This window comes from Chinchilla lanigera, unplaced genomic scaffold, assembly GCF_000276665.1.
Source record: "Chinchilla lanigera isolate Chin_1 unplaced genomic scaffold, ChiLan1.0 scaffold00070, whole genome shotgun sequence".
In the NCBI taxonomy this organism is placed as follows: Eukaryota; Metazoa; Chordata; class Mammalia; order Rodentia; family Chinchillidae; genus Chinchilla; species Chinchilla lanigera.
Window position 1 is genome coordinate 12,322,897 of NW_004955471.1, and position 11,065 is coordinate 12,333,961.

Sequence of the window (11,065 nt, forward strand, 5' to 3'; positions counted from 1 at the left end):
TCCGGCCCGCAGCCCGCAGCCGGAGCCCAGCCCCGCGACCCCCGCGGGCGTCGCCTCCGCTCACCGCGCTCCCCGCCGACGTCCACGTCGAAGAAGACCCGGGGGTTACTAGGGTTGGAGGGCTTAGCTTCTGGGGATGGGTGCGCCATCTCGGGTTGCACACGCGCGTGGAAGCACGGCCCGGGTACCCCGTGCCCGGCTGCCCGCTCAAACTCGAGGGCGCCTTTCTCCGTGCAAAGCTGGCGGTGGCGCTCAAGAGCCACTTCCGGCGCGCGACCGGAAGTCGCCGCCGCAGACCGACTTCCGGCGTGTGCGCCCCGCGCGTGCGCAGATTGCTCCGGCCGCGCCGGGTGCCGCTGGGGCTTTTTGTCGCCTTTCCTCCAGCGGCGGCCTGGAGCGTTTCGCGGTCGTCCGCGTTCCGGCCGCAGCTCTGCCACGCACCGGCGGAGAGTCGCGGTGCCTGTGGGCAGCGTGGATTGGAGCCTCGCCAGGGCGCGAGGCCCACGGTGGGGCGGGAAGACCGCGCTCACTCGCGGTGGAGCGCGGCCGGCGTGGGCCCCGGCGCGCGGCGCTGCCTCCTGGGGGAACTGCGGGCCGTCGGCCTTCCCGCGAGGGTGAAGCCTCCGTGCGCGCGAGAACAGGAGCTCGCGGGGCAGTGTTGGGCTTCCGTCGCTTTGCTTGTTCGCTTGCGGTCTCGAGGCGTGAACCCGGGTACTGCACACCGAACTACGTCCCGAGACCTTGTTTTACTTTGACCAGCGTGTCCTGATTCAGCCTCCCGGGTGCCGGGATTGCAGACCACCGCGCTGCCGCGCCCGCTGCCTCGCCCCTTGGTACGGCCTAGTGGGGAGAGCGGCGTTTACCTGCGCTGGTGCGCTGACCTAGCCCTGGTGTTCGAAGGCAGCGTTCCTAAAGTGCATCGCGGAACCAGGAGCGTCTGTGGATGACGCAGCCAGAATGGCGTTGTGGAAGAGAAGACGTAGCCGGTCTCCTTCCACCGCCCAGGAAGGAGGAGGGCCTCTGTCCTGCTTGCTCCCTGGCCCTAGAGTGTGTTAAACTTAGGTTTATTAAGGGCAACAGGTTTCTGCTCTAAACTTGAAATGTCCTGTAGTATTTTCCGCGCAGTAAAGTTGGTGTTAAAGAAGAAAAAGCAGTGCATTCACGTTCTGACGGCAGCGTACCGTGACCGAAGGACAGTCGTTCAGTGTCTGAACCTGCCGCTTTTTCAGTAATGTGGAACAGAGCAGGATGAGACGAGAAAGAAATAATGTACGTATATTTGTACTGTAAACTCATTTTTCTTGTGCAGAAGTTTTCTTTTTAAACTCATCACAGCAGGCTGTGGATGTGGCTCCTCGGTAGAGCACGTCCCTGCAGGCAGGAAGCCCTGGGTTCGGGCCCCAGCACTGCAAAATCACTATGACAGTGAAATGCTCTGGTATCTGGGTTCGTTTAAAATAAGGTTAGGTCAGGTGAGCAGGTGGGGTTGTGAACGAAATAAAACTGGTCAAAAAGATGGCTAGGTTTTTTAAATATTATGTCGGGTTTATTGCACTATTCTAATTTTTTATATTTGAAATTTTTCATAATATTTTAAAAAGTAAAGAAGAATCTGGGCCAGGTGTGGTGGCACACGCCTGTCATCCCAGCACTCGGGAGGCTGAGGCAGGAGGATCGTTGTGAGTTCAAGATGAGCCTGAGCTACAAAGTGTGCTCAAGGCCGGCCTGAACTGCATAGCAAGACCATATCTCAAAAAGGAAAAAAAAAAAAAAAGAAGAAGAAGAAGAATCTGGGTGTGGTTGTGCATGTCTGTAATCCCAGCACTCTGGGAGGCTGAGGTAGGATGACAATTTCAAGCCCACCCTGGGCAATTTAGACCCTCACTCAAAAATAATAAAGGGTTGGGGATGTACCTCAGTGTCAGGGTCCTGAGTTCAATGCCCAGTTAAATAAATAAATAAATAGTGAAAGAACCGTCCAGTTGTGTATTACCAGGTGCTTGTTACCTCATTTTTAATTAAACTAGCAAAACACCATTAGCAAAAAAAAAAGAAAAAAGAAACTTCAGGACAAATCATCAAAGGCTTGATCAATTTTTCCATGTAATCGTAAAGTTCCATCACTGCCAACATGTGTATACACATAAGCATGTCCACAGAGACGCCTAGAAAAATTTGATGCATCGTTTTCAAATGTTTATTTTGTCAGTACACGTTTGCGTAAGTTCGTCATGGAGATTTGTTGCATGTACACAGCACTCATTACCCCTTCCTTTCCCGAATGCCAAGCACCATTCCGAATGGTGAAGATACGATGAGAAAACAGTGCTTACCTTTCCCTGGCCGGATGTTCCAGCCCGCCAGGGAGAAGCTGCGGAGTAGCCCTCTTGTGACGTCATTGCTGCTCTAGGAGGACGGTACGATTGCATTCAGCACACAGCCGCAGCAGGGAGAGCAGGGACCTTTCTGAAGATCAGAAACCAGCAGAGTGAGTCAGGAGTGTGCGTGGCAAGGAAAATCGGTAAGGAGGGAGCGGGGAAAACGGTGTTTGGAGAGCTACAGACAGGAAAAGTGTCGGGGAGCTCCCTCAAGAGAAGCTGGGGTTTCTGCCGCAGGTGAGTCTGAAGCCCTGCTTGCAGTTTGAACCCGAAGTCTTACTCCGGTTTGTGTCTTTTTCCAGGTCTTCAGATTGGGTGTTAATTCAGCCCACGTTTTCCAGGGGGTACACAGGAAAAGGAACAATGGTGCTATTCTTGTAGGGAGGCTGTAATTTACTTTTCCAGGGCATTCTCTTTTTAATACACGAATTATTCCCTCATTTAGTTCACTGATCTCCTCACTAAAATTAAGCTCCGTGCTGACAAGAATCTCCTGTTTTTATTAACTCTATCCCCGGCACGTCTAGCAGTTCTTGGTGCCTGGTAGGTGCCCCATAAACGTTTCTGCATGAACGAATGATGAGTTATATGGAATGCTAAGGGCTTTGGGAGGTTTGTAGATGATGAGAAATCTCACTTGTGTGGGTCTCTAGATCTAATCTGAGAAGACCCTGCCTCAGAGCTCCATGCTCCTAATTTCAGCTCATTAAAATTAACGTAAAATGCTGATTCTTAGGTCCTTCAGTTCCATGTGGTTGGTTTGCCGTGGTTCCCTGAAGACTTGGGACAGCCCACGGCAAAGCTCCTGTGTGCCTTGATGCCCTGGAGAGTCAAAATCTGACCTGGCCTGTGTCTGGGCTGCACACCCGTGTCACCACGACAAGTTCACGTTAAAGTGTCTCTTCTGGTCTTCTAGCTTGCAGTCAGCCTTTAGTTGATTAGTCCAGGAATCGTCACTCTCCTCCCACAGCCTCCTGTGACTACCATGAGCTATATTCCCACCAACTAGGAAGGTAATCTCGCGTTTCTGCTCTACGGTCAGACTTCTGGAGTTCAGATGCAGCGCTAACAGGCCCTGGCTTCTGCGTTTTGATGAGGACAAATTACTTAGCCTCTCTGTGCCTGCCTTCCTCACCTGGAAGTCAGTATAAAAACACACCTCCCAGAGCCTTAACGATTAAAAAGGTGCTTTAATATCGGACACACGGTAGGCACTGAACAGTGTAAGCAGCGTTATTACACAAATCGCTAGTAGTTCATTATATTAATGTCAGCATATTTCAAGATGAAAGTTAAAACTGCAAAGGTGCTGTCCGGGTGCCTCTGCATTCTTGGAAGGAAAAAGAAATGGGATCTTCCTGTTACACAGGTTTCTAGGTGTAAAAGACTAATCCAAATGTTACCCTCTAGATTTTTCACAATAAGATAACACTTTGCATAAACTGTCATACCTCGAAGCAAACCAAATAAAAGAATCCTAGCTTTCAAGAACCACACAAAAGTGGATCTCTAGTGAAAGGAGAAGCCGTCCAGACAGCAGGCAGCCTGTCCTGACAGTGAGCTAGCGGGGTGGACACTCTTGACGCCAGCGTGGGCCTGGCGAGGGGTGGAGCGGGAGAACCGAGCTCCGCCTGTATCTCTTCTGGCGTGGGGCGTGGTGTCACCTGGACGAGGGGACCTGTGCTCTGAGCCCTCAGTAGTGGTGTAGTGTTTCTGTCCCTTACATGGGGTGATAGTGGACCCCCCAGCCATGGGCGTAGGGTGCAGACCCCCAGGCCCTCCCCAGGACAAGCCCAAAGTGCCACCCAGCTACTTGGTCCAAGGTAGTGATAAGAAGGACACCCAGCCGGCCGGGGAAGACTCCAGGATCCTCTCCTCAGTCAGGCTCTGGTGGGGAACCAGGGACTCCAAAAAGAGGTTAACACCGAACTCTTTTTTTTTTTTTGGCTTTGTTCTGGTTTTGGGGTATTTAACACAGAGGTGCTCTGCCCCTGAGCTATATTCCCAGCCTTTTTTTTTATTATTTTAAAGAGTAAAAGAAGGATAACATAGTAATAGGGGGACTTACCGAATTACAGACAAACTGGTAGGAAATCATCAATGGTTGTTGTTTTACATATTGTTATCTACAAGATAATTTTTCAGGAAAACAAATAGACAAATAATAGTGAGCTACAGACAAAAGTGGTAGGTTATTATCAATGGTTGTAGTATACTTTCGTATCTTCAAAGTGGTTTCTAAAGAAAATTAATGGAGCTATCCATGAGTGAGCAATTGAATATTCATTGACTATTCTCAATGGTTGTAGGAAACACATAGTAATAAACATACATCCATTTACAAAATAGCATAGGAACAGTGCAAACATTACAGAGTTACCCAGCCTTTTTAAAACAGGAGAGCTGGAGGAGGTGGCACATGCCTGTAATCACAGCACGCGCGAGGCTGAGGCAGGAGGGTTGTTGAGAGTTTGAGGCCAGCCCTGTGCTACAAAGTGAGCTCAAGTCCAGCCCGAACTGCATAGTGAGACCCTGTCTCACAAAGACAAAAGACAAACAAACAGGGGATGTAGCTCGGTGAGAGAGCATCTGCCTAGCATGCACAAGGCCCTGAGTTCTGCGGCCAGCAATAACAGTAATAATGGTAATGATGGGGCTGGGGATTTAGCTCAGCGGCAAAAGCGCCTGCCTGGCAAGCGCAAGGTCGTGAGTTCGGTTCCCAGTACCAGAGAAAAACCAAAAAAAAAAATAAATAAAATAATGGTAATGATAATCAAATGTTTAATTTTGAGACAAATTTTTGCTAAATGGCCTAGTCGGACCTGAACTCCTGCCTCAGCCTCCCTGAGGGCTAGGATTACAGGTCTGAGCTACTAACACGGAACTCTTTAAGGAGACAAAATGATTCTGCACCTAGAGGAAGCCTGGCCTTGAGGTGGCTGCTTGTGAGAAGGGGCGCTTCTTCACTGTGGACCCCCAGCTTGAGTCCGGGAGAGTGACAATTACTGGGCAGGATGGAGGAACCACTCCTGGGCTCTGCCTGCTAAGTCTGCGGTGGAAGGAGCTTGACCGTGTCTGAGACAGTGAAAGCCACCAGGGGACAGCAGTCTCTGCAAACAGCAGAAATTCCCCTGGCCGAACCAGTGCCCTGCGTTCTCCTGACAGGACAAGGCTGTTCATCTAGGAGCTGCTCGACCTGGCAGAAGAAGGGAAATCGATGGTCAGTTTACAGCAGAAACGGAAGGAGACGGCTCGTAATACACAGCAACATGCCGATTTTCTGAGTAAAGTCATTTTCCTTTAACTGTGCTTGGTTGCAAGATGTGCGTCTGCCCCGATCAGGCAGGACCACACCAGGGATAAATTTGTGGAAACCCTCAGTGTTTCCTAACTCCAAAGAAAAAGATTACACTGACCCAAAAGGCCGTCCTGAAAAATGACTTGGGGACTGTCACAAAACAAGCCCCTACCCTAGCACTGGGGAAAAAATAAAAACCTCCCACCTGCGATGGATCCTTACTATGTGCCGGCTCTGGAAGACGCACTACTTTACATTTATTTTTTTTTTTAATTTAATCCTCAAGTGACGCTGTAAAGTGGATAACATTGTTCTGTTACTTCACTTACTCCACCAATATGGGTTAGCAAGGTTAAAAAAGTTCCTCAGTGTGATTCTAAAGCTGTTTAACCATGCAATAGAAAAATATCTAACGGCCGGGCGTGGTGGCGCATGCCTGTCATCCCAGCACTCGGGAGGCTGAGGCAGGAGGATCACTGTGAGTTTGAGACCAGCCTGGGCTGCAAAGTGAGCTCAAGGCCAGCTTGAACTGCATAGCAAGACCCTGTCTCAAAAAGACAAAAAAAGAAAATAAAAATATCTAACAATTTTTTTTTTTCAGTGCTGGGGATGGAACCCAGGGCCTCACAACACACTGGGCAAGAACTCTGAGTAGTCTCACCGCTCAAATTTAGCAGACTTCCTACACGTAAATATCTGTAGAGGCAGGAGCACTGCAAGCTCCAGCCCAGCCTAGGGAGGCTCAACTCAAAAAATGAAAGAGCCTGGGGCAGAGCTCAGTGTGAAAGCCCTGGATTCAAATTCAGTCTCCAGTAGCACACACAAAAAAATGTTTTCAAAATGCTGGGGACGTAGCTCAGCAGCACAGCACCTGCCAAGCACAAGGCCCTGACTTCGATTCCCACTACCAAAAAATAAAATAACATATCATGATATAGACAGGGCCTTCGAGCCCCTTCTGACATTAACGTTAGACTTCTTTTCTCCTTATATATTTGGGCTTTGAGCTGATCTGATAAAATGGATTAGGCTTCTATGTTTTATATCTCTAAGATGTAAGCAGAGGCACATGTTTTTTACACAGAAAATGAAAACTGATACAAATTTCCTGCTATTCATTGCGCAAGCGGTTAGAGACTCGATGCCGGTCTTTCGGGAACCCCGTGAACTTCCCTGATTCCGGGCAGGGACTGAGCCAAAAGAAGCCAAGTCGCACAGCACAGACATCCTGGCGGCAGGGCTATACCGAGCGGAAGCAGTTAAGGGCAAGGCGTCAGTCGGGGCTCACTGACTGGCGGGACGCTTTGTGAGGAGCGGAGGGCTCAGGATTCACGCCCGGGAGCAACTGCAAGCCAACGTAGGACTTTCAACAGGATTGACAGGAGAGCACTTGTATTTTCAATTTTCATCTTTGCAGTGCTGAGCAAACATTCTGCCACTGAACTACACCCCGAGCTCACATACTGATTCTTTGTTTTTTTGTGTGTGCTGGGGATCGAACTCAAGACCTTGCGCCGGCCAAGCGAGGCGTTGCGCCGCCGGGCGTTGTCCCCGGTCCTCACATACTGATTCTTGAGATGTGCTGGGTAAGAACTCAAATTCTCTTGATTTGCATCTTATTTGATTCAGTGTCCAAGTATCACAGTGCTCATATCACTCAAGCAATTTCATTACAGTGTCTCTTGTGTAAGGAGAAGAAATGGGGTCTCTACTCAGAAGACTTTATTGAGCACCTGATTACTCACTAGGCCCTGCATGCAGCTATAACGACGAGAGACGGAGCTGGTGCTTCGGGATGACTGCTTACTGAAGGAACGGAGCCGTGTAGTACGCCCGGTAATCTGTCTGCAAAGTCAAGATGGTGCGGGAGAAAAGTGGGACGTCCGACCTTAGAAGTCTAACATCACAGGCAAGGCGCCGTTTGATCTGAGTCTTCAATTCTGGAAAATATATGTCTAAGAATTGTGCATGTCTAAGAAATTAAAACCCACAGCGAGAAGACAGCCTGTTATTACCGAAGCGTGGGGCAGAATAAAATAGGGTGTTACAAGTAGAACATATGATCAGAGAAACCTAGACAGGAAGTTGACTGAGAAGACTAATTATATGGTAAGTGGGAGAAGAATTCTCCATTTATTCTCAATCTAAAATTTCTTGAGGGGCTGGGGATTTAGCTCAGCGGCAAAGCGCCTGCCTGGCAAGCACAAGGTCGTGAGTTTGGTTCCCGGTACCGGAGAAAAACCAAAAAAATTGAAATTCAGAACTATAAACACCCTTCAACCATAAGTAAGTAAATATAAGGGATGTTCAGTATTTTCATTTCTTCTTGAATATCTGTGAACAGTTTTTTTGGTTTGGTTGGGTTTGGTTGCTTTGTTTTTTGAGACAGGGTCTCTGTATGCAGTTCAGGTTAGTCTTGGCTCACTGTGTAGCCCAGGCTGGCCTAGAAGTTTAGTGTTCCTCCTGCCTCAGCCTCCCACATACTGGGATTATAAGTGTGTGCCACCATGCCTGGAGGTATTTACATTTTTAAACAGCTAATTAAAAATTCTCTAGACATCTTTATTTTCATGGCAGATAATCATTACCATAAAGTTAAAATTTGAAATCTGTTACGATTTATTGTATGCATACTCTGTCATGAGTGTTCTAAACCCTTTATATTCATCCAGCCTTGTAAGATTAGCTATACATTTACAAAGTGTAGTCAGGTGATTAAAAATAATATAGCCAAGTGTGGTGGTGCATGCCTGTGATCCCAGCACTCGGGAGGTTGAGGCAGGAGGACAGCTGTGAGTTTGAGACCAGCCTGGACTGCAAAGTGAGCTCAAGGCCAGCCTGAACTGCATAGGGAGACCTTGTCTCAAAAAAAAAAAAGAAAGAAAAAAACAAAAAACAAACAAACAAACAAAAAATATATATATATATAAATTTTCTGGCTAGCCAGCCACCAAATTCCAGGTTTAAAAGAAATCAATGCTGCTGTTTTCTTCTGTCATTACAGCATTTCTGTAATTATACAAGAAAATAAACGTATGTATGCTGTAGCGTAATCAGAGAGTGCTTGCCTAGCAAATGCAAAGCTCTGGTTTTTTTTTCCACCGGGGGAAAGGCGTTTGCAAGACACTTTTTAAAAAGCACGTGTATTACCTTCTCCCTATCTTATTTTTACACTATTACATACTTTCCTTCTTCTTTTTTTTTTTTTTCCAGTACCAGGAATCGAACTCACGACCTTGCACTTGCCAGGCAGGCGCTGTGCCGCTGAGCTAAATCCCCAGCCCCTTCTTCTTATTCTTAATAATATCTCTTTATATTGTCCTATGCCATAACATAAATGCTTTCTTTCTTTCTTAAGCCTGGTATTCAATTATCTGAGTCCATCAAAACAGATCCTTTAGAAGGAGACTTTGATTCCGTTCTTTCCCTACTATAAACTACTGCAGTAAATATTCACGTATAGGTACCCATCCATTCATCTGCAAGTACGTCTTTGGTGAATTCTAATAGAAGGCACTGCTGGTCAAAAGTATGTATGTGCCATTCAAGTTTAACTTTGAGAGGTATTGCCACACGGTTTTGTGTGGTGCTTACAGCCCCCAGCACTGCGTGAGGGCTCCTGCCTCTGACAAAGTCTCACCAACACGTGTGTTTCTAAACTTTTTGATCCTCGCCAGTTGACTAGGGAAATGTCCTTGCACTCATGCTTGCTTTTTTCTTTTTTTCTCCTCTTTGAGACAGGGTTTCACTGTGTAGCTCAGGCTGATCTTGAAGTCACTTTGTAGCCCAGGTGGCTTTGAATTCACAGTGATCCTCCTGCCTCAGCCTCCCAAGTGCTGGGATTATAGGTGTGCACCCCTGTGTCTGGCAGCGCCATGCATTCACTGTGTTTTTTCACTAATCCCTATAGTGGTATCCCCATTTTACAGATGGGAAGATTAAGGTTAACAGAGGATAGGTAATGTGCTCAAAGTCATTCAGATTAAAAAAAAAAAAATGGAAAAATCAGATTTAAATTCACTCTGTCCTCATCTTGAACAGAACCTCTAATCTGTAAGAATTCCCTTTAAGAAATACAGCCAAAAAAAAGCTCTCACACTTACCAGTCCAATTATTTAAATACATGATGTCCAAATATTGCATTTTTAGTAATTTTTATAAGATGGTATGACAGGAAATATAAAAATGATAATTTTATCAAATTTGTTCAATACAAGAATCAACTGGCTAGCTGGGTTATGGTGGCTCACCCCTATAATCCCAGCACTTGGGAGGCTGAGGCAGGAGGATTGTTGCAAGTTTGAGACCAGTCTAGGCTACAAGGTGAGCTCAGGGCCAGCCTGAACTGCATAGTGAGACCCTGTCTCAAAAAAAAAAAAAAAAAAAAAAAAGAATCAGCTGGCTGAAAGGACGCCTGCCGGAGTGATGCTCAGAGTAAACTGTTAAGTAGTTAAATTGTATTTCTCGTATTTTTGATTCAGAACTTATTTCAAGAGTTCAGTAGGAGTTTGCAGTATCTTAGTGCCATCATTATAAATAGAATTATCACTGAACCACAGATGTTCAGTGTGTGCCCCAGTTTAAACTAAAAGCATCTTAGTAGACAGATGCCCGGTGAAATGCTCCCAGGGTTTTTATGATATCAATTCCAAATGCTTCATTGTCTCCTAAAGCTTTGCCCTCATCCACCCCAGGGGCTGTTTCACAGCTCACACTGAACATAGATAGCTTCATACAGACTTCAATAAAACTTTATTAGGACTAGAATGCTGACATCATAATTACAAGAATGCTTGAGGTCTACATTTTGCTATCTATTGCTCTAAGTGATTTGACAATACTGTACTAAGGTCTGACCTTTCTGGAATGTGGTTGAAGTCTGTTACGGTTGATACATTGTGTCATCTTGGGGATTCTAGAGGCTTGGCTAAGTGACTCAGCAGTTCTACATCTTGGGGCAAAAAGGACATGTCCTTCCTGCTCTAGGACGTCATTCATTGTGTCAATTTGGGAAGTTTAGAAGGTTAACTGTGTGACTCAGCAGGGAGCCAGGGTGCTTACTTTGTATACATCCTGAGCCTGTGCAAGAGGAGGGCCTGGAGATTATGTGAGAGCTACAGGACCCTGGGGGGGGGGCAGCCTGCTACAATATAAGAGAGGGAAAGAGGCTTGCTCTTCCCTGCTGCGCCTCCCTTTGCTCTTGTTGCTTTGCTGTTCCAGGCCAATGAACTGTTGCCTTCTGCCATTTGCCACTCTGCCTTAAAACCAGCCGAATATAAACTAAAACCTCCACAAACTGTAAGCAAAATAAACCTTTCCTTCCTTAATTTTGGGCGTCAGATATTTGTCTCAACAACAATAAAAAAATAACCGAGACAAAATTTGGCAC

The 11,065-nt window shown here is 46.8% G+C and overlaps 2 protein-coding genes across 4 annotated transcripts in view; one reads left to right on the forward strand and one right to left on the reverse strand.

The window, feature by feature from the left end:
• The window catches only part of Ppid (peptidylprolyl isomerase D), a 13,975-nt gene extending 13,673 nt beyond the window's left edge, over positions 1–302 (reverse strand). Inside the window, exon 1 of the mRNA XM_005400965.2 lies at positions 65–302. Coding sequence (XP_005401022.1) covers positions 65–149 — 85 coding nt within the window. The 5' untranslated portion in view covers positions 150–302. The remainder of the gene's footprint in view (positions 1–64) is intronic.
• A 6,487-nt stretch (positions 303–6,789) lies between these two features.
• Positions 6,790–11,065, forward strand: part of Fnip2 (folliculin interacting protein 2) — a 115,097-nt gene continuing 110,821 nt past the window's right edge. Inside the window, exons 1-2 of one of the 3 annotated variants that reach the window (XM_013522876.1) lie at positions 6,790–7,262; positions 7,353–7,785. The gene's annotated coding sequence lies outside the window, so the exon portion shown is untranslated. Of the gene's footprint in view, positions 7,786–11,065 lie in introns of all 3 variants that reach the window. The other 2 variants (XM_013522878.1, XM_013522877.1) reach the window with 2 other exon arrangements.